This window comes from Lathamus discolor, chromosome 16, assembly GCF_037157495.1.
Source record: "Lathamus discolor isolate bLatDis1 chromosome 16, bLatDis1.hap1, whole genome shotgun sequence".
NCBI classification, from domain to species: Eukaryota; Metazoa; Chordata; class Aves; order Psittaciformes; family Psittacidae; genus Lathamus; species Lathamus discolor.
This window is the reverse complement of record NC_088899.1, coordinates 6328041-6349917: the sequence shown is the minus strand read 5'-3', so window position 1 is coordinate 6349917 and position 21877 is coordinate 6328041. Positions and strand designations below refer to the sequence as shown.

Genomic DNA, 21877 nt, shown 5'->3' with positions numbered 1-21877 from the left:
TGGGACCAAGCGGCTCGGGAGCCCAACGGGGTTTGGGGGGGGGGGGGGAAATGGCACCGCCTACCGGGGCGGGGCGAGCCGTGCCGCACGTGGCGGCGGGGCAGGCGCGCGCACGGGGTCCGCGTGCGGCGGCGCGTGAGGGGCGGGGACGCGTGGGGGGCGGCCCCTCCCCGCCGGGTTCGCGTCGTCCAATAAAAGAGCGGCTCCGAGCTCGGCTCCGCCTCCTCCTTCCCGCGGGGCACGCGGCCGCCGTGTGTGGGAGCGGGGCCGCCGCGTGCGGCCGCCGTTACGTAACCGGGGCGGGGGGCGGGGCGGGCGCGGCGCCTCCCCTCACGGCGGGCCGGGGCGCGTGCGGAGGCCGAGCGGGGCGGGCGGGCCGGGCCCTCCGCCGTGTGTGCTTCCCTGCAGGCCCGGCTCCGCTCCGGAGGCCGAGGGTCCGGCCGCGCTGAGGAGCTGGGCGGCCGCCGATGCCCCCGCGCTGTAGCGGCCTGCGGGTCGGAGATGGACGTGGGCAAACTCCGCGGCGGCGGCGGCTCTGAGCGCGGCGGGGGTTGGTCAGCGGCGGCTGCGGCCGGGTCGGAGGAGGCGTTGGGCCCCGGCGGCGGGCCGCGGGGGGAGGCGGGCTCGGGGCGCGCCGTGGGTCCGGGGACCGGCTCTGGCGGGACAGGGGTGAATGGGCCAAGCGCCAAGGAAGCGGATTTCTGCAGCCGGGAGGCCAGTGGCTGCTCAGCTGGAAGTTTCGGGTAAGGCCACCGACTGTGCTATTGCTTGAGCTGATGTCCTGACCTGAGCGCTGAGGTCAGTCAGGGAGCTGGGGTAGCTGGGATGCAGAGTGCTCACTTCAGTGCACCAGGGAAGCCTGAATCACAAGCCGTGATGCTGATGATAGCCTCACGTGTAGATCACGCATCGCTGTTGCATAGCTCCTGATAAGATGTTTGCCTCGGTTTTAGATTGGCTGAATAGATAAGTCATTGCCCCTCTGTGGCTTCTACATGTGCTTAATCTAAAGACTGTATCGACTAGCAGTGGAGCAGAGAGCTGTAGGTGCTCAGATGTTGATCTAGCATGTGAAGGTAACATGCAGTACTTCAGCTCTTACAGATCCATGCAGTAACAGTATACTAATAACAATGCCAGATGGCCAGAAGTTATTTAAACTAACGGTGTTCTTATCCAGTCTGTACGATTGGAATCAGTGTTTTGAGGATACTGGTGGTTAGTAACTGCTTATTACTCAGCCAAAAGAGGGAGATCTTGTTACTAACCTTGCTGTTGAAGCCTCCCAAGTCACGTGAGGAGTCTTTGCATCAGGTGTATTTTCAGTACCTCACGTTTCCCTGAAGTGCTTATATTCAGTTGCAGACTTCAAGGCTAGAAAGACTTGTATGTGGATAGGATTGGCATCTATTCGTTATTTTAATACCAGTGAAATCTAGAGTAAACATCAGCTTATTTTTAATTGATCATGATGTGACTTTGCCATCCATGACATGTCAGAGTTGGAAAGGAGGAAAGCAGAGGAGAAAAGATTAAGCATCAAAGAAGTGAGAAAGATACAGCAGGAAATGTTTCAGGATACTGTGACCCTGCAGCTAAGACTGTGAAGTTAATTGAGTGAATAAGTTTAATTGCTTGACAGAAAAGAAGTTCCTATTCCAGAAGCCTCTGGTAAAGTTTAACCTCTGTTTCACAGTGAGCAGCTGAATTGGAGCCAGTCTCACAGAGATATGGTGATGATGATCCAAGAAATGAAGAGGTGTTTGCCTGAAGACAAAAGGAGTTCCAGCAAGCCCAGTACAATCAGTGCTCTCAACTATGCCTTGCGGTGTGTCCAGCAGGTCCAAGGTATGTGGAAAAAGTCTGGAAGCATAGAAGCTATACAGCAGCTTCATTTGAATGGATGTGTTTGGCAACAAATAACATTAAACCAAAGGAATGCATTCCAGTTATCTGGCAAACACGTGATTTTCTGAAGCTCTGTGGGTTGTTTTAAATAATCACGGTATCTTTTTTGTTGAAATGCCCACCTACTGCTTCTCTTCTTCAGCATCCTATAGCTGATAGGTGCCTGCTAATAACTTTCTGTATATGTTGGAAAAATAGCATTGCTGTTCCACTTTGAAAAGTTACTGATAGCCTGTGTTTTCCAACAGAACTAAGTGGCTAAAATTGTTCTTTTGCCATCATGTTCTGTCCGTTCTACTTCCTCATGCTCGTTTTCTCTAAGACAAGTCACTCCAATAGTATAAGCACTATTCCTTTTCCCTTTGTCGCTGCACAGACTTTCCTCATCTCATTTGGACTTCACCAAAGAGATGACAAGAGTACAAGGGCTGTAAGAAACACTTCCAAAAAGTCTCCTTACTGACTTCCTTGTGTTTGTTTTGCTTTTCCTGTTTTTCTTCAATTTAGCAAACAATGACTTTTTCCAGGCCCTGAGTGACCGAAGAGTGTTTCAGACAGATGTGATGACATACAGTGTAGAAGAGTTGGTGGCAGTTGCATCTGAACACACTCCCAAAAACACTGTAAGGAATTCAGGCATACTTAAGGGGTTCATCACTGTTTCACTCTCTGTTTAGTCTCCTTACATCAGTTTGTGGAAATAGGATATCTAAAATTGAAAAGCCTTGAAGATTCAGCCAGAGAGACCTTTGTGCTTTTAAAGGTAGATTAAGGCTATTCCTTATCTGTGCTGACTCAGGGTGCCCAACAGCAGCAAGTGAAGAAAAGACCTGAGGGTTTTTTTAGGACCAGAAGCAACAAATACGTTGTTTGAGTATCTGGTTTGAGAATCCAGTTACAGCATAGTGATCTCTTGAGACCCACTTCGCAGAAAGCTTTCAAAGCTGATCAGCTGATCAGTTGTGAGGGCCTTTGGTTTTCATTTGTGCTCCTGGACTTAGTTATTCTGTTGTTTGGGAGTGTTTTTTTGATAGCAGATCATTCTGGACAATTGCAAGCATCACTGTAATCTGTTTCAGTTTTGATACTGAAGTCTTATTAGTGTTTGTAAATCCTGAGTAAGCTATCTGTGGCATTGGAGATTGGAGTGGCTCATGCATAACTTTAATTGAATGCTAAGTTAAGAGCCCATTTTTGAACCTCTGTCTTCGGTTGTGGTGGGTTTGAGTTGATTGGGGTTTATCCTTACAATACTGGTTCCATGTGTTGGGGGATTGTTTTTAACAATGGTGTTTCTTCCAGGACACGTTTGTGGCTGTATTTTCCTTGCTTTCTGGACGCATGGTGCATATTTCTGAGCAGGCGGCGTCCATTCTAAACTGTAAGAAGAAAGTGTTGGATTCCTCCCGGTTTGTAGAGCTGCTTGTCCCTCAGGATGTGAGTGTGTTCTACACACACACAGATCAGTCCCATCTGCCTCTTTGGAACATGGAAAGTCAAACAGGTGAGGCTTGGCAATGCTCTTAAATGCTTTATGTGTCTTTCTGGCTTTGCAGAATGAGGATAGAATAGCTGTTCATTTTAAATGCTTGCACTAGCATTAGCAACACTTGCTCCCTTTTCACTTTGAAAACTCAAGTAGCTATGCAGCTAGTCCTAGCTAGTCTCCCAGAGGCTTAACACTTGTGTTGGGTAAGTAAAAGGCAGATAGATCATTGTTTCGTGCATAATCTTACTCATTCCAAGTACTGCTGTTCTTTAAAAAGAAACTAAAGGTCTAATTGTGAGTTTAAAGTTATTTAGTCTGCATCTTACGGTTGCTCAGGTGCTTTGTCTTTATGGTCTGCTTGCAGCCTGCTGTGAACATAGCTCACTAAACCGAAGTTTTAAGCTGACTTGCTATTTAGTGCTGGATGTGCTTAAATTGCGTCTTTTGAGTCCTATGTTATTTGTGAGCAATTCAAGTGTAGCTTGCTTGCCACAGCCATGGCTTTTGCCCACTTAACCGTGGGGCTGTTCCGGCATCAAAGCTGGGAAATCCAAAATCCTTGCTAGCAAAGGATGGGAGGCATCAGAGGCTGCTAACACTGACATGCCAGGGATTACACTACTTGAAAGCTAGTTATGTGCCTACCCAGCACAGCAGTGGTGCCCCTACGGAGGAGGGTTTTTTTGCTTTGAACTGTTACTGAACTTTCCTCTGCCCATAACTCTTGGCTGTATATAGGTTTTGGTCCATGGCTCCTAAAGCCAGGAATTTTCACCTATCCTTCCCATAGTGATGCACTGGAAAGGAGGGTTTTCTAAAGATCATATGTGTTTCCTTTGAATTTAGGTCAGCTATTTCTCCAAGAGTGAATGGGGTGGAGTGGAGTGAGAACACTTGAGGTGGGAGCAGACTGTTGAACAGCTAATTAACTAGCAAATACAGAGCAGGTTCAGAGACTTTGGTCTAGGTCAAGAAAGTCTGGAGAATACAGGGTTTAAAATGGTTCTTTTAGGTCCTTATTAACTTATACTTCCAATGTGTGTTCTTCTTACTAGCTTCTCTGTATGAATATGCCCAGGTGAAGTCCTTTTTCTGCAGGATCAGGCAAGTACATTACTAGTGTGTTGGAAGGTTTGTATCTTTCTTTTCCAGGAGGGGGAGCTGTCAGTAGTTTTTATGACATTAGTCTCTTGAAACCTGTTACAAAACTGTGGAATGAGAAAGTAACTTTTAGTGTAAGTGATAACATCCAGAAATTTATCTCAATTCTTTGTCAGAGCTGGAGTAGATATTGAAATCATAACAGGTGAAAAGAGTCATTACAAAGGCCTGGTTGAGATCTCATCTAAGATGTTGCATGCAGCTGCTCTCACACATGTTCTAGGAAGACAAACTCTCATGGGAAGTCTATCCAAGAACAACAGCTATTTATGAACTGTGGCTGGAGTCTCACATAGGTCAGTGAACCAAAGCTTGAGAGAGAAAGAATTCTGGGTTTTTTTCCTAAAAATGGTACAGAATAAACAACAAAAAGAACTGTTCAACTCGAGGAGAGCACAAAACCAAATGGGTGGTTCTAGTGAATGCATTTTGGACTGAGAATTAGAAGGTTACAGTAATGGCATTTCTGGAACAGCCTCTGAGTGCAGATATTGGAGGCAAAACACCTGCTTGGTTTTAAGGGGAGTGAGAGCAGCATTGCTGAATGTGTTGGCCATGGATTGCAAAGGAGTGTGCTAAGGACCTCAGGAAATCCTGATTACCAGGGTCTGTGCTTTAGCATGACTTCTCTGCAGTGCTCTGAGCCCTGGCATAAAGTATCTGGGTCTTGAAACCAGTTCATTAATCCCTTTTACTTTCCCTCAGGAGTGGTAAAGATCAAGAAACACGTTATTACCCCTTCCGAATCACACCGTACTTAGTCCATGTGTGTACTTCTGTCCATGTGGATACAGAATCCTGCTGCTTAGCTTTGGCTGAGAAAATTCACTCTGGATATGAAGGCAAGTCAGGAGACTGCAGTCAAAAAAAACCAAGCCAACATTAAAATGCAGTGTATGAAAGTCAGTTACCTTTGTTTAGAACTTGTGCTTGGGTAGGCTCACCCAGGTAACTTCCAATCTGTGTGTGTTCATGCATGCAAATCCAGAGCATCTGTGCCTTCTTTGCAAGGTCCCAAAGAATTTGACTTCTTCTGTTTCTATTTTTGAGAGCAGTCTATAGCACTTAAAGCTGTGTAGTGTGATGTTTCAGAAAGCAGTGAGCCATGAAAAAAGCTCAGGAGCCAATAACCTGTCACGAGCAAAAGTAACATTTTTTCTGCCTTAGTGCATATTTTGTTTCAGTACATATTTCTTTTTCTGTTAGCTCCTCGAATCCCTATGGATAAAAGAATCTTCACCACCACTCACACCCCTGGATGTGTTTTTCTTGACATAGATGACAGGTGAGATCTGAGTCTTAAGACCTGTGAGGTGTGTATGGAGAGGTAGCAGAAAATCCTTTGGTGATGGAGCTGGAGACACAGTTAATATAGTTGAACTGTGCATTTGGCAATAGTGAATTAAACCAAGTAGTTTTGTGTTAGTAGACTCATCTAGACATGGAGATGTAGACACATCTAGAGCTTGACAAATATCTTCTTTGCTGACTTAAAATGTGAACTAAACAGAACTGCGGTCAGGTTTTGTTATCCAGGGCAGTGGGGGCCTGTGGGAACACAGAGTGGAAAACCCACATAATGCAAAGCTCTGGGGATTGCAGTGTGGAGATACAGCTGTACTGAGCTGGGCCAAATTTGGCAAGACTAAACCTGTCTCCTGCTGAGCCATAAGAGTGTTTTTACAACACACTTTTCAGCCTCCACATCAGATTTCATAGTGATGCTTCTTCAAGATCCTTTTTTATGTTACATTTTCTCTTTACATATAGGCAGGCGCAAAGCTGTGAAAGTCTACCAGATCTCCAGGCACAGAAATGTTTGTCATTAGTATTTACATATCTGCATTGCACTGGATGATCATTAGAATGATCATATGGAGCTGGAAAATGTTCTGTAGCCTTAGTTCATGTGCCGCTGTGGATCATGCACGGGGACTTCACTGACAAGCAAAGGGTTAAGTATTTAGATACTCAAAACTGTATTATAATCAGTGATAATGTCTTTGGGTTTCAGAGCAGTGCCTTTGTTGGGTTACTTACCTCAAGATTTAATTGGAACGTCCATTCTGATGTATTTGCACCCAGAAGATCGCCCTTTGATGATTGCTATTCACCGGAAGAGTAAGTACAGTTGCTTTAAGAGGGATTTCTATTGCTTTTAGCATTTTTTCATTATCCTATTGCTTGGCATGTGACTGATCTGCAGTGCAGACAAAAAGAAACTAATGAATTAAAGCAACCAGTTTGATCAGAGCAAATTCAAGCCCAGTTTTAAAGGAGCCCATTGTTAGTGTTTGTGCTTGCACTCCTGTGTCGTAATGCAAACTGAACCTTGTTTCTTGATTGGTTGGGTTTGTTTTTTTCAGTCCTGAAGTTCGCTGGTCAACCCCCTTTTGAACATTTACCTATTAGATTTTGTACTCAAAATGGGGATTATGTCATACTGGATACCAGCTGGTCCAGTTTTGTGAATCCTTGGAGCAGGAAAGTAGTGTTCATCATTGGCCGACACAAAGTCCGAACGTAAGTCAGCTGTAGAATTGATCTGTTAAAGTGCTTTTTGTTGAATGCTCTGCAAAACAAAATAGTCTCAGTACTGAACTAGAGACCTGGTGTTGCTCCTGCAGTCTGTGACAGCTATCTAGCATCTGTCTTGCAGCCCATTCCTTCAGAACGGCATTCATTTTGTTTCAGTATGAAAATAAGTAAATTACTTTGAAGTAAAAGACAAAGCCAACTCTTTTGGTTTTTAACATAGGTTTTTGCACGTGGTTGATGTCCAGATACCCTGATAATGGATATGTCTAAATCAAATATCAGTTTTAGAAAGCTGAGTAAAAGCTAAAATGCCATGTAAAATGTAGACGATTTTAACAAATTATTAGCTTACATTCATTCATGATTGGCTCACCAAAACAACAGCAAAAACCTTCCTTGACAGGCATGTAGCTGAAATGACCTTCTGGTCTTTCTTCTGGAACATTCACTTGCCATAGAATTTAAGTATTGACCAAGATAAGCTCTTTAAAAAAAATGCAATTAGTATTGAATGTGCAAGTTTATTTTTTCCGTGTTTCTCCTTAGTCTCCAAGAGATTTGGAATACGACTGTCTGCCTTCCTCTTACCTGTTTTTTCTAGGAAACGGCTTTTTGAGATGGCCTTTTGGCTTTTCAAAGTGATATTTTATGGGGTGTGAATCTGTCTTCTGGGTGAAGGAGACTGAAGTATAGATGCTTGTCAACCTTAACTTCTGTCACTGTGCTGGTGTGCTGACTTCCCTGGGGCTTCACATGAAGCACTGTGCTCATAACACTACCTCACTATCCTAGCAGAGCTGCTAGTGGAACAGAAGACATCCCTTTGTATTGATTCAGTGAAGTAGTAAAAATAGTGTTGATAAAGAATCAGTTCCAACTGTTTTAGCTACCTTTTCTCATCAGATTCGAGGGAATAGTGAAATTTTGTTGTCTCTCTCCAGAAGCCCTCTGAATGAAGATGTCTTTGCTGCAAGAAGTAAAGAAATGAGCCATGTCGAGAAAGAGATAAGAGAATTGCAAGGACAAATTTACAAGCTGCTTCTGCAGGTAAGGAAGGTGAAAGATTTTCAAAACACTGGCTGGCCTCAGTGAGGGGCTAAAGCACCTTGTGGTGTTTAGCAAATTACTTCGGGGATGATCTTTTAAAAAGCTCTGAAAAGAAAGCTAAATGGAGGCACGCTTGTGTGACAGCATTAAAAGTATGACTGGGTAGCCTACCTGATTAGGAAAAACTACTTTGCCACATTTGCCAATCTAAATATATATATATATGTGTATGATATAAATATAATTGATAAAGATAAATCTGTATCCTGAAACAGCTTTAAGCACGGTAAGGAATTTTTCCCAAGCAAGTGGCAAAGCCCAGAGCAATACTGACTTTTCTCTTAATGTTTTTGTTTAGTTGAAGTTCTGTGTTCAAAGTCTGTTGTTTTCTTCTTTTTGTTCTCTCAGATGATGATTTATTTTCTTTAATTACTATTTTTCTCCCCTCGTACAGCCAGTTCACAGCAATGTTTCCAGTGGTTATGGAAGTCGTGGAAGCAATGGCTCTTATGAGCACTATATGAGCATAGCGTCTTCAAGTGACTCCAATGGGAATTGTGCAGAGGATATACAGGAACCAGTAAGCCCATAAATGTGTCACTGCCTGCAGAGTAGTACAAATATGGTTTTAAAATGTCATTTTTTTTACTGTGTACATGTACAGAACTCACCATGGATTTAATTTAATTTAATCAACCGTGATAATTAGATTAATTAAGTTTACAAATACCAGTAGATACTAGGCTTAGGCTGACAGTCTGCTGGAGTTTGTAGCTCCCTCTCAGTTTGGAGAATACAAGAACCCAGCCCCACTTTAATGGTCTCATTTTATTCTGACTCCACGTTTCACTTATCTCGAGATGACATTGCAGCAGATTTGTGCAGATGTCAACCGAATCAAAAACCTGGGCCAGCAGCTGTACATTGCATCAAGGAGCAAGCCACAGAACGGAAACGAACAGGCTGTGAGCTCAGGAATACTAGGAGGTAAGTTAATGTAATTATGACCCTTTATGGTCACGTGAACTCTCTGCAGATCTATAGCCATGAGTTTCTAGCATGGCTTAAACATACAATAACTTTGTAACTGCTCCCTAAGGCACAGAGGAACATATCCAGCTCTTTCTAGATTAATAGAGTTTTACTTCTTTAACATTTTCTAGTGAAAACGCAGGCTTGCGTGTAGCAAATGTAAGTCTACTGGAGTAGCTTCCCAAAGCTACTTTATGTGGATTCTCAAAACATGTGAATTGAGGTGAAAATGCAGAATAACTTAGTAATGAGAGCTGTGCTGTCATAGGCCACATATCCCTGTATAATACGTATGTATCCCAGTATGTGTGTATATATATATATATATATATATATGTTTCTCAGTGGGGTTAGTGTTTAGATGCCTCTGAGAGGAGTCTGAGGATTTCTTCTTTTCTAGGGAAGAGGCACACTGCTGCCTGTTCTCTTCAGACAGTGAGAAGTGATAGTACAGAAGAACCAGGCAATGTGTTTTATGATGATTCAAAGAACACTCCTCGTGTGCCTTCCTATCAGCAGATCAATTGTGTTGATAGCATCATCAGGTAATAAAGTGATTTTAGTGCTACAAGTTTAAGAATAATTGTTGCAAGGTAAATATCTAGGCAGTTTACATTGGTCTGGACTGTTTGGGGTTTGAGTTGTTAGATAAATTTGGGATGGATTGGGATAGTTCGTAAAGTTTTCTGCCTCTCTGGGCAATCCATCCCAACATTCAGTCAATCTGAATTACACAGTAATGAAGTATTTAGGGCCCAAAGATTCTGTCTGCAGCTAGTGATGTTTGCCTACTGATAGTTTCACCACTGGTGCGTAGGAGTTTAGGAGGATTTCAGTGGGCATATTATGTCAATGTCTTCTCAATATACATCTTGAGAACATGAGTATAAAAGAGTTGATGTAGTTTATAGAATGTTGGTATATTTTAACCCAGAAGATAACATTTGTTTTTCTTCTTTCCCCTTTTTTCTCTTTTAAAGAATAAATCAGAGAATTTGTTTAAAATACTCCCTGGAAAGCACATATGTGCCCAGAGCTTCCTGCAGTGAATTTAAAATACTAGTTAACAGCACCTGGATCTCCAGTTTGGATTGTTCAAATGTTTGTCTCTCCAAATGGAGAAAAAAACCCCTCACAAAGTAGCAAGAGCTTCCTGTGATATGCTTATATTTCAGATATCTAGAGAGCTGCAGTATTCCAGCATTCAAAAGGAAATGTAAATCTTCTGCAAATACATCATCATCATCTTCAGAAGATGACAAGCAAGTCCAGCAAAGTCAGCAGGAAGCTGAGGCACTAGAAGGTAACACAAAGTGTATTGACAATCATAATAGACAACAGAATAGTTGTCACACTAACAGCACAAATATTTTGGTTATGGGGTGAATAGCTGCTTACCTTGTTTAGATCTCACAGTTAAGTCTTTGAACATAGAATGCATCAAAGGACCCTAATTTTTGTTGTTGCTAAATAAGCCTGTTTCTTGCTCATTTTATGCCATGTTTAGTATGTGCTGACATTGCTTTGGCATATGGATTATACGTTTAATTGTATATAAGACTGTCTTATTTAATAGTCTGCATAGTTTCTTCCTGTTTCTGAACCACTTGATGAACTGGGAGCGTTGCTTGGAATTAAATTCCATGTAGCAGCTTTGTCATTTACCAATAGATACTGCTATACTTTCAACAGTTAATTCCCAAACTCCGGTGTCTGCTGATCAGGAAGAGACACTGAAAGACAAGACAGCTGCAGGCATGGTGGGAGCTCCTCTGGCAGACCTGACCCTGTCCAAGAAGGCTCCAAGTGTGGTGTCTGTCACCAGCCAGTGCAGTTACAGCAGCACTATAGTGCATGTCCCACACCCTGAATCAGGTACTGTTCACACTCGCAGAACACTGACTTGTCACACTGATTTTTCCATTCAAACTGTTTCCAGACTGAAGTACACCATGAGAAAGCTTTGTCCATTTGAGATACATTCTCATGAATATGAGCTCTGAAATACCTGGATTTTGTATACCTGGAAATTTTTATAGTATTTTAATAAACCTAGTTTTAACAGAGTGAACTATTTCTTTTCCCCTTTACCTTAATCACATATCTCAAACACAACACTGTGCATTTGGCCATTGAGGATTAAAATAAAAATGACTAGTGGGCCAGTGTTACTTCATTTTAATGCAGTAGGGGCTTAAAATGAGTATTTAACTGCTACTGTACTAAGAAAATATGAAGAAAGAAGTGCCTCTGTAATTTCAAAGTGAAGTTTTCTAGACTTCACCAAATTACTTAAAAAAGTATTTTGCTCAGTTGATGTTAGTGTAACTATATTTGATTGTGAAGGGTGTATTCTGCCCCCGCCTCTGCAGCCTTTATCTGCTCAGTAGCTCAGACTAGATTCTTTTGTGTGTAACCCTCTGGGTGCTGTGGGAGTTGATACCAGAAGGACAGAGCAAAGAGTGAATAATTATTTTCTTCCCTCTTCAAAGAAGTGACTACAATGGAGGATACTACTGTTGGAAGTGAACAAATTGAGCTGCCTCCTGTGCACGCTCAGAATCTCACTGCAGTGCCAGAGGACTTAAAGCCAGTTGGGCTAACAAAAGAGACGTTGTCAGCCCACACTCAAAAGGAAGAGCAGAACTACGTTGACAAGTTCCGCCAGAGGATCTTGCTTTCTCCATTCAGGACTTACCTTCAGCAGGGGAGCAGAAATAACAAAGGACATTCCTGTGGCCAAGGTAGGAAGCAAATTTGAGACACAGAGACTTAGCAGACGACTTACAAAGACCAACCTAGCAAGGAGTCTGGTTTTCCGTTGTATGATTTAGCCAGTATCTTACTGGGGCTACAAACAGGATACTTCTTTTGAACTGCCAAGGCTTGACAACAGCATTGCCCACACAGGTCTGCTCCATCTTGGATGTTGCTATCTTGAGCTTTTCATAAAGCAGATAATTATTGCAAAGCCCCTGCAAATTCCAAGGAATGTAAAAGATCTGATTGGGATAGGCCAGAATGATGGGTAAGAAAATTGATTATGTGAAGGATAATATTGTAAATATGTCAGCAAATCTGTCCTTGTAGAACAGTTGCCCAGGGGAAAGTCAGCTCTGAATAAACCACATTCAATTGTATGGGTATTTCTTCTCTCTCTCTCTCTCCCTCTTTTTTCTTTTCTTGTCATTTCAGTGAATGTGAATTCTCTTTTCCTTCCTCCTTAGGAGATTCCACTTCAAAGCAGATGAGCCCATCTACCTGTAAAAAAGGCAAACACGGAAAATTCAAGCGCCAGAAACCTCAGAGAAAATCCTCAGATAACCACTCTACCAGTAAAAATAGAACTAGTCTTCCGTGTGTGAAGAGAACAGTTCAGAAACAGTCCTTCTCTCCCTCAAAAGTGTCCTGTTTGAGCTCCTCCAGTATGAATGTCCTTCCTCCTATGGGATTTCCTGTCTACTCGGATCCACTGTCAAGTTTTCCAGCCTCTCCTGTAGGAGAGGAGCTTGCCATTCACTCATTAAAACCTGAGCCCGTGTCATCATCACAGCTATGCTGTGAAGCTCAGTCATGTCCAGCGTTTTATCCCCCAAACATAGGCACATTTATGGCAGTATTTCTTCAGAGTTTCCCTGTGTATGGTCAGATGCCTCAGTATGTCTTTCTTCCTAGCCCTCAGTATGTTTATCTCCCCTTTTCATATCCATGCACTGTACTACCTCCAGCCCCACCTCCTCCTGCTCCATCACCAATAGCACCACACGCTGTGGATCAGCCCTTTCCAGTCTCTTCTGCCGCATCCATGGAGGACCGGCAAGAGGGACAGTGTGACCAGGCCCTACTGCTGAGCAGCTCACGGAGCAGCTCCCCGCTTCAGTTGAATTTGCTTCAAGAAGAACTGCCAAAACCAATGGAGCTTTCCACTAGTACTGATGTTAAAGCACATGCAGAAGCTAAATGTGTAAGTAGCATGAATTTTTAATGTAGAGACCCTGACTTTGGTGTTCAGTCACAAACTAGCAGTGATGATCCGTGTTTCAGGGTCATCAGTTTTTGTTAGCTGCTTTTTCCAGTGGCTGTGCTATGCAGACTACAGGGCACAAGTAGCACAGGAGGTGGAGAAAGCTGTTGATACTTGCAGCCGTGGGATCTTGTAACAGTACAGTGTTGGCACTTAGCAAATGGCAGAAGTGTGACATCTTCCAGTCTAGGCTGCCACGAGCTGCTTTGACTCAGCACTTTGGCATCAGCCTTTTCAATTGTTGGCCAGAAGTTTGGGTTTGGGGCTTTTATGCATGTGGAGCTTGGTTAGTGCTGCGCAGTTCACATCCTTTTTCACCCAGTCCCACAGTCTCTGTGGAGAACCAAAACAAAGGGAAGATGCGCTTCTAATTACTCCCTCTGTCTCCCAGGGATGCAGCTAATGACCGAAGAACAGGGATCCGTGTGGGGCGGTTTCCATACTTGGGCATAGAAAAGGCCTCTCCAACTTCCGCGGTAAACTCAGAGGCAGGAATCTGAGCTCTGCAGGCAAGGAAAAAAATGCTGGCTCCTGAATCCAGGTTGGGCTGGAAAGGCTGGATCAGCTGAAACTGCAGGGTAGGGTCCTGGAAGGGGAGTTGCTGTACCTGTAGCCACTGAAGCTGTGAGCTTCACCGAGTGAATCAGGGGAAGACTCTCGTACCTTCATGCTAGCGCACCATTGCTTGGCATCTGTGGCTGCTTCATGCCATCTAACAGGACATGAAGGGAACTGACTCCTGCTCTCTTGTCAGCAGAAAATACTGACTTAATGCAGTCAGTACATTATCTGTACCCAGTGGGGAAGGATCTACAGCAGAAACCAGTAAGCTAGAGCGCAGGTGCTTGCTGATTTTGCCATGAAGTGTTACCCTGAGTTTTAGACTGCCTTGCGTTTTCAGAGTAGAAACTCCAAACCTATTGAACTGATCTGAGAACTTGGTTAACATGTGACAAATTCAGTAAATGCATGAAGTTCCCTTGTCAAACTTAAGTATAATTGCTATGGATATGTTTGGTTTGATTTTTGTCTGCAGGACAATGATCCAGAAGACAGTGTTAGCAGTGCTAACCATTGTGCTTCTAGTGAATTTACTGACCACTCACAGTATGAGGGGTCCCCCTCAGGTGCAGGTTCAGCAGCATCAGGCAGTGGATCAGCTTTGTCTGGTTCTTCAGGCTGTAGCTCCAGTGAAACTTCTGGTTCTGGCACAGGTAGGGAAATTCAAGATTTGGTTGTTTGGTGCTAGATGGCTTGCTAACGTGTTGGTAACTTATAACAAGATACTGGAATGGGAACGGACAGTCTCAATAAGAGGATCTGTAGTCTTGTCACCAGCTTTTGCTGTTTGAAGCCAAGTTTGTTTCAGTCGCTGTAGTTGGAAATGGCAATCTAAGCCATTCCTTTAAGCTGTAAATCACTCTTTTGCTCATTACTGCTTTTCTCTGCATTAGATACTGGCTTACATCTTGTTGAGTAAAGGTAAATCTGCCTAGATTATGACTTCTTGAAACACAAGCAGGGAAGTTAAGCATGTTAATTTTGAGACAAATGAATAAAGCTTTGGAGATCTTAAGTTACTTAATAGAATGCACTTTGTCTTTGAATTCTCAATAGAAGTATATCACTTGCTAGAGCAATCATCTTGGGAGTACCTGTGTTCGTATTACAGAACTGGGTTGCAAGAATACACTGGTGGGTTTTGTGCTGAATTATTAGGATTTCTCAAGACATCTGCATTCCATTTCTTTTTCATGGTAATTCTCAGGTAGTGGGAAGAGCACGAAGTATTTTCCCAGCAATGATTATTCTGAAGCTTCCAAAGAAAAGAATGAGGAAGCAGAAGAGAAAGGGACAGCTCATAAATCCAGCCATGAGTCAGCCTGGATGATGATGGATCACACACCTGAGCAAGTTCTAATGACTTACCAAATGCCAAACAGGTTGGAAAACATGAAAAATTTCTGACATGTGGTTTGGAATTGTGCATAGAACTGTAGAATTTAAAATGAGACTGTGGGAACTGCGCATTCCAATGGAACCCCAGGAAGGGGTATTTTTGTGCATTTTAAGCCCTGGTTATTTCCTTCTGTCTGTTTTTTTGTCTTCCCCATTTCCTCCATCAGTTAAAATGTGATAACATGTAACTTCTTTGCTGAAGTGTTAAGGGGATTGGTTATTGTCCTGTACTTTGAATGCATAAAGGGCTAAAAATACTTGCATGTTATTGGTGAATTGCTTGCAATTAGCGCTTATATTTGCAATGAGATTCCATTACAAAATCCCAACCAAACAAAACCATAAAACAAAACAAAACCCACACCAAACACCCCAAACCTCCAAAACAAGATAACAGCAAAAAAAACCCTGACAGTTAGACCACTGTTGAAAGGAGCCTTACAAAGCAGATAAGGTTTAACAAGCTCTAGTTACTTTTCAGTGGCTGATGCTCTCTAGATGTTCTCTAGACTTCAGCCATAGACTGATACTGATGAAGAGACTCCCCCAAGGTGATAGTATTTGGTGCCTGCTTTGCTTCATTTAGTGCAGCTGTATTCACAGGTGTCTGTTACCTGCAGAATTACAGAGGAAGTTTTAAAGGAGGATCTGGAGAAGCTGGCAGTCATGCAAAAGCAGCAGCCATGGTTTTCGGATGGGCAGAAGAAGGAGCTTGCAGAGGTACACACATGGATCAGGACCCAGACTGTCCCACTGGAAATCAGCACCCAAGTAAGGAGTTGTGAAAGGAATCCGAATCTTATTCATGCCTTGGCTAGCCAGTGGCAGTGCCATTTCTAACCAGTGAGATCTTACCGTGGTGGGGTCACTGATGGTTATGCCTCGTAGATTATATAAGGAAATGAGCTCAAGTACATTAGACAGATAAATGTGCCAAAATACAAATCTTTCCATTGCATGTCTTTGCAAGATACTTAAATTCTTTGTAGGGACCACCTGTAACAAAGTTCCTTCAGTCAACGATTGGATGAACGGGAATAGTGTCATACTGTCACATAAGAGTCCATATCTAGTAAGGTTTTTTTCTGTTGGCATTAGGTCTTTTTTTCCTACAAAGCTGATTGTTGCTAAGATTGCACAGCAGGTAACACTGAGCTGTTAGTGGAGATTAGAGCAAACACAGAGGAGGTTTAGGCATATAGTAAGAGACCCAAAAATAGCTGCCTTTTGTAGGTGGATTCATTCTTTGAGAATTTTGGTGTCTTATGCCTGATTATTTTACCTGGTATTACTTTTGGCTACTCTGATACACTAATACAACTCTGAATTAGTTTATGTTGAAGAATGCCCTAATCACTTTAAAGTGCTCCCAGGTACAATGGAGAAGAAAAGAGCAGGACAGAACCAGTCCCACGAAGATCCAGAGCTCCAATGATGTGTTGTACAGAGCATTTCAAGGCAGAGTGGGTTGTATTCATGTACTCATGCGGCAGAAAAGTCAAGTATCTGCTATAGCACTGTCTGCTCTATGTGCTGGGATTTTCAAGTGTGGTTTTCTGAGCTGTGGTATTTATTCCTGGAGCAGAAAAACTGAGAAATCTATGTCATTGGCTCTGGAACAAGACCAGAAAATTAGTGTTTGTTTGCCTAATACAAGAGTCTTGCGTGTGTCCTGTTGTGGTTAGGACCACGTGTTTGATTCAGATAGCCAGTCCACCAGATGTCCAGTGGTCTTGCAGAAAGTACTGGTGAATGTTAAGATCTCAAATGTTCTGAGATGCATTGGTATGCAAATACAAGTATTTGATAGCAGGATTTCTGTTTCAATACTTGATTTCAGTATCATACCATTTGTCAAGAGCAAGAAAAACCTTGTCTGTCAGTACACTCGGGCAGTTGATCAGTATTGTTGCTGTTCAGACTGCAGTCCAAATCCTTAATGAGCATCTGGGTTATAAGACTGAAAGATAAGGCCTTCCAATTCAAGGAAGTCATACGCCTTTTTATCTCAAAGCTAAAACTGTGTTCCACTAACCAAAGAATTAATTTCTGAGACAAGAGAAGTTGGAGATGAAAGGGCTTCTGAATATATCTCTATAATTCCTGCTTGTAGAAAGATTTTGAGCCCAGGGGTGAGAAGTTTGAAGAGTTTTCAATGTGCAACCAGGATTTGACTCCTTGAAATATAAAAAGAATTAAAATTATTATGTTCTTGTTCCTTTTTAAAGGGCTGTGTTACATGTGGCATCAGGGATGCAAGTTGTGAGGCTGCAATGGCTGCTGACAATATGGAGAACAAGGGAAAATTGCCTTCGCACCTGCAACACTGAAGTCACCAGCACTTGTCAGTAAAACCACTTGCTGTAATTCCCATCCTCTTTTCCTCTGCCTTCGCTACATACTAGTGGTGAATCTATCTGGCTATCTCTTCCCAACATGAACAATCACATATGTGAAACTAAATCTTCCTCCATTACCCCTTTGCTCCTGGTGTGACTTTGAAGACAATCTTTCACTGTGAGGCTGTTTCTCTTCCTGACCTCACAGACTTGATGCAGAATGGATTACGTTTCTAACTTTTGATTGCTCAGTGATGAGCAAAATACAAAGGAGTTCTGGGATTTGTTTGTATATTTGAACTTGGCAAGTAAGAGTTTGAAAGGATGCAGTGGTTAAGACCTACAGTGATGAACCTAACAGACTGGACCGTGCAGGCTAGATGTATTGAAACCAGCATTGAAACCAAGGTCTTAATTTTCATTTGTTCAACATTTAAAGATCTAAACTGAAGATTGTGATGCTCTGAGGCTCTAAAATCACTGTAGCTGGTTCAAGAATCCAAAAACCTTTTTGATGAGCAGCTGAAAACTGGCTGAGTTATTCTGCATCAAAATGCCTTTCACCAGCTTGTGCCCATCAAAAACCGAAGTGAAAAGAAGCAAAGCTATTCCCTATGTTTTTCATGATGAATGTTTTGGAACCAAGTTGATTTATAGCTTTTGCTTGTAAAGCTGTGTTTCTCAAGATGGGTTTTTAAAATGGATTGAGGGTAACTGGTTTGCAACTCCACTACAGATGAGATTATAAGTAGCAATCAAAACAAAAAAAAAGTAATAATTCAGGAGTTATTTCCTTGTACAGGATCTGCTTTTCAGTAAAAGACACAAGGAAGACCTTTTCTATCAAGGCATTGTAGCCTAGTTACCAGTTCAAGTAGCTGCAGGCAATCCTTTCTGTTGCTAGTGCTCTGGGCAGCAGATTTGTATCTTAGTTTTTCTGTTGCTGATTTAGATTAGTTGGATGAGCTGAATCCAGACGTAATGAATAGGAAATTTTAAGCCATTTCCCTCTCTTGTTTTTGTCATGGTGATGCCAAAAAAAAAACCAACCCAGAAGATGAAAGAGATTGAACTTTTTTTCTTCTGCTTTCTTGAAAAGTCACATGTTGTGGAGCCAAACTTGAACATCAGACCACAGATTTCTTATCACTGTTGACTTCCTGTACAAGTTTTAACCTCTTCCTTTATAATGGTGGCTCTCGCTGTAGAAATCCATGGACAAAAATGTAGTTTGTGCATGGTGTGAGTTTGTGGCTCAGAAAGTGGTAACCACTTTCTCTTTCAGTATGTAAAAGGACTTAGTCTCATGTTAATACTTCTGGCTTCAAGCTGAATGTCTCAAAGTGCTCTTCAAGCAGGACACGCTTCATAAACCGAGCAGATTTTCTTTGTGGAGTTCATCACCTCAGCCTTCTCAACAAACGCTGTTGGAATGTAACACATGATTCATCCTTTCGTTCTGTGTAACTCTTCTGCTATGTGAAGGTTTTTGGCATTTTGTTTCATTTACTGGTGAGCTTCAGGTGGTTTGACTGAGTTACAAATACTGTGATCCGCAGGGCTTCGAAGGAAAACTATATTTATCTAAAGAGGTTTGTTAGTTCTTAGAATCAGTTCAGTGACAATCTTTGTCGTTAAAGCCTATTTCGAAGAAAGGTGTTTTTACAGAATTTCAAGTCTAATTTGACCCAGGCAGTATTCTTTGGCTTTATGTTCTAAGTGTGCTCTGTTTATGTCTATTGCTTTCTATTTATTCTCAAGCTGCATTTCGTTGTCTTTCAGTTTTTCAGCTTGAACTTGTCTTCTCTTGTGTTGTAAATCAGCAGAAGTCCACACATGGTCAGTAGTTTTTGTGTTCAAACTTCAAACAGCTCTTAAAATAAGAGACTTTGATGGGTATTTACATATAGCAAATCATGTACTCAAGCAGGGAAATGTGGGCAATACCTTATACCTTTCCTAGTCTTTTTCCAGCACTTTCCAAATAGAGCATTCTGCTTTATAACCACACTGTCCAAAGTATTTGCTCTAAAACATGTAATAAGATGCTTTGTGTTACAGGTTCTTTTCTTAATTGGGAAGTTTCTGAACTAATTTAGCTGTCAAATTATGCTTATGCACTAGAATCCATTCTAGTTAGATGTGCTTACATTGACTGCTTTAATGTGTTTTGAGACTTGGTGAAATAGATCAATGTGAATGCTCCAGGTAAGGATGGCTGTCTCCTTCAAAATAGGTAGAAAGTGGAAGCCAGAAGGGAAGCGTAGAAAAGCAATTCTTGCTGTATGTTATTTCCTGAGTATGAAAATGAGATGGTTTGCAGTGTCTTAGCAGGCATACATGTCATCCACGTTACAAACAGTGGGGCTTAGTTTAGGAGAATGATAATATGCACCTAAGAGTTGAAAGATGCTTTTCATCCGTAGGTCTGGAAACACGTTGGTTGTATAAAAGAGGCAGAGAAACAAAGGGCTTGCACAATATATACCCCCGGTTCAAACCAAATGCAGGAGTATAGCTTGTAGAGCTTCACTCACTGTATCCTGTGCTGTCTTTGCTACAAGTGGTGAAGTTTCTGACCTTTATATAAAAACTTGATCTTATTATATGTGTTTCTTGTTTGGAGATGTTAACCCTGTTTGTACCTCTTGCTCCTGTAAATTTGTGGCCAGAAAGATCACACAGCAACAGAAATCCTAGACATCCTAGGTTTTGTAGTTCTGTGAACATCATACCCTCTGACCATACAATAATGAAGGTGCATGCACCTACGAGCTTGAATTCAGAGTTTGTAATCCTGGCTAAATCTTAGGTGCAAGTCCTTGTCTGGGGCTATGTTAGTCCTGGGTTATAGAATAAATATGGTGTGGGAAAAGAACATAAGAATGAAGAAGTGAATCAGTGCCCTGTGTGACAATGAAACTAAATATTTGCCCCAAAAGCAAGTGGTGTTTGCTGCAAAACCAGATTGAGGACAAAAACCAGTTTCTCAAGCTACTCTTTACCCCACTAGAACCACAACATCTTGCAGTCAAATGCCTTATCAAGCTGTTTGGGAAGGACCTCATTTCCATAAGGTTTCAGGAACCGGTAGTTTCTAGGTCGGTTTATATTACTCTTTTAGTCTCTCTAGTTTGCTGGAGCAGTCAAAGTGAGATCCAGTTCTGTTCTGAAAGACCACTGGAGTAAATAAATAGTGCAGCCAGATTTGCACATGCTGTTTTGCTTATGTGACTTTGTCTTACCTGGCAGACAGGTTAGAGCTGTTGGGAAGGTCACTTCATTGGTGACCAAAGGGAAAACATGCAAGTGCAGTAATGACACAGTTAATACCCCCTGTGGGGGCAGCAGCAGTTTAGAAACCCTCGGTGGATTTCTCTGGCAATTTCTTTTTTGTTGTATTCATAAAATACAGAATTCTGTTTTTAAAAGAGGAGTTGATGTGCAAATATTTTCATGGCATTGTGAGGAACAGGAGGGACCCGAATGTGTTTTTCCAGTGCGATGAGTATTTGCTGAATGAGTCATGGGTTGGTAAGTTTATCTTCCAGCTGAATCAAGTTTTAAATCACAATCGAATGAATTTTTACATCAGGAATATTTTATTGATACAATACTCAGCTGGGGTTGAATTTCCAGGTGTGATTTTTCGCTGTAGACTTCAAAGGAGCTTCTGGTTTTATAAATAAAACTGAAAATATGCTGCAAAAAAAAAAACTGTTTCCGGGGTGTGCTTACTTTTGGTGGTGTTAATGTCTAGAAAATAGACTTGTAAGAAAATATTCATGACCTCTTTCTGATTGTACATAGGTGCTCTTGTGGGGTTTGCTTATTTTGCTTTATGTTTGCAATATTTGAAGCGGAATTGAACAGATTTATTTCTTTTCCCTCCAGTGCGTATAGGCTCTGCCCCTTTCCGTGTCTGTGAAATAAATCTGTCTTAGATGGTTACTCATTTAGATAAATTTGGAGTCTTTCTTACAGTTTTTATTGACTGATGAGGAGACAGGAAAGGAGGAACTTCGAGACAGGCACTGACTGCTCCATTGTGTAAGGATGAATATTCAGAAGACTTCAAGTAGCTGCACAGTGCATCCAGCTGCCGTAAGGACATTTTTTCTTTGCTATAACTGCCTTCATCTGTCTTACAATTTACGTGAGGTGAGCAAGCTGCATCGAGCCTTGTTTAAACAGCACATTCAGAGATTTATGATGTATATTATTGCAATTGATGTAGTATGTGTATTAAGTGAAGTTTATGTCAGGCTTTCTTTGAGCCTTGATTGGCATGAGATACATGCAGAGCATGTGTTGAACAAGGTAGGGCTTCACAGCTTAGACTGAGAATGTGCATACTGTCAAGACTGCCATCCCATGGAG

General features: G+C 42.1%; 1 protein-coding gene across 5 annotated transcripts; it reads left to right on the top strand.

Moving 5' to 3' along the window:
• The first annotated feature begins 375 nt into the window (after window positions 1-375).
• Window positions 376-21433, top strand: PER3 (period circadian regulator 3). 5 transcript variants are annotated; one of them, XM_065696629.1, is made up of 21 exons: window positions 376-743; window positions 1697-1848; window positions 2416-2531; window positions 3211-3412; window positions 4453-4501; window positions 5264-5400; window positions 5765-5843; window positions 6573-6679; window positions 6925-7081; window positions 8038-8143; window positions 8598-8723; window positions 9004-9130; window positions 9576-9720; window positions 10351-10478; window positions 10868-11050; window positions 11671-11919; window positions 12403-13139; window positions 14236-14413; window positions 14968-15142; window positions 15779-15929; window positions 17387-21433. In XM_065696629.1, exons 1-21 carry the CDS (start codon window positions 502-504, stop codon window positions 17486-17488), a joined length of 3648 nt encoding a protein of 1215 aa, XP_065552701.1. In that variant the 5' UTR covers window positions 376-501; the 3' UTR covers window positions 17489-21433. The 5 variants fall into 5 exon arrangements, 4 of the variants coding, with proteins under 4 accessions (XP_065552701.1, XP_065552699.1, XP_065552702.1 ...); XM_065696627.1 differs by having other exon boundaries at window positions 11668-11919; XR_010616343.1 differs by lacking the exons at window positions 14236-14413; window positions 17387-21433 and having other exon boundaries at window positions 11668-11919; window positions 15779-15863.
• The last annotated feature ends 444 nt before the right edge of the window (window positions 21434-21877 follow it).

Excerpts from the sequence above, each read along its gene's own strand:
- PER3 (XM_065696627.1), top strand. The coding sequence starts at position 502 with ATGGACGTGGGCAAACTCCGCGGCGGCGGCGGCTCTGAGCGCGGCGGG. Across the intron at positions 8,144-8,597 it reads TTTACAAGCTGCTTCTGCAG|CCAGTTCACAGCAATGTTTC; the intron begins GTAAGGAAGGTG and ends CCCCTCGTACAG. Across the intron at positions 15,143-15,778 it reads ACTTACCAAATGCCAAACAG|AATTACAGAGGAAGTTTTAA; the intron begins GTTGGAAAACAT and ends TGTTACCTGCAG.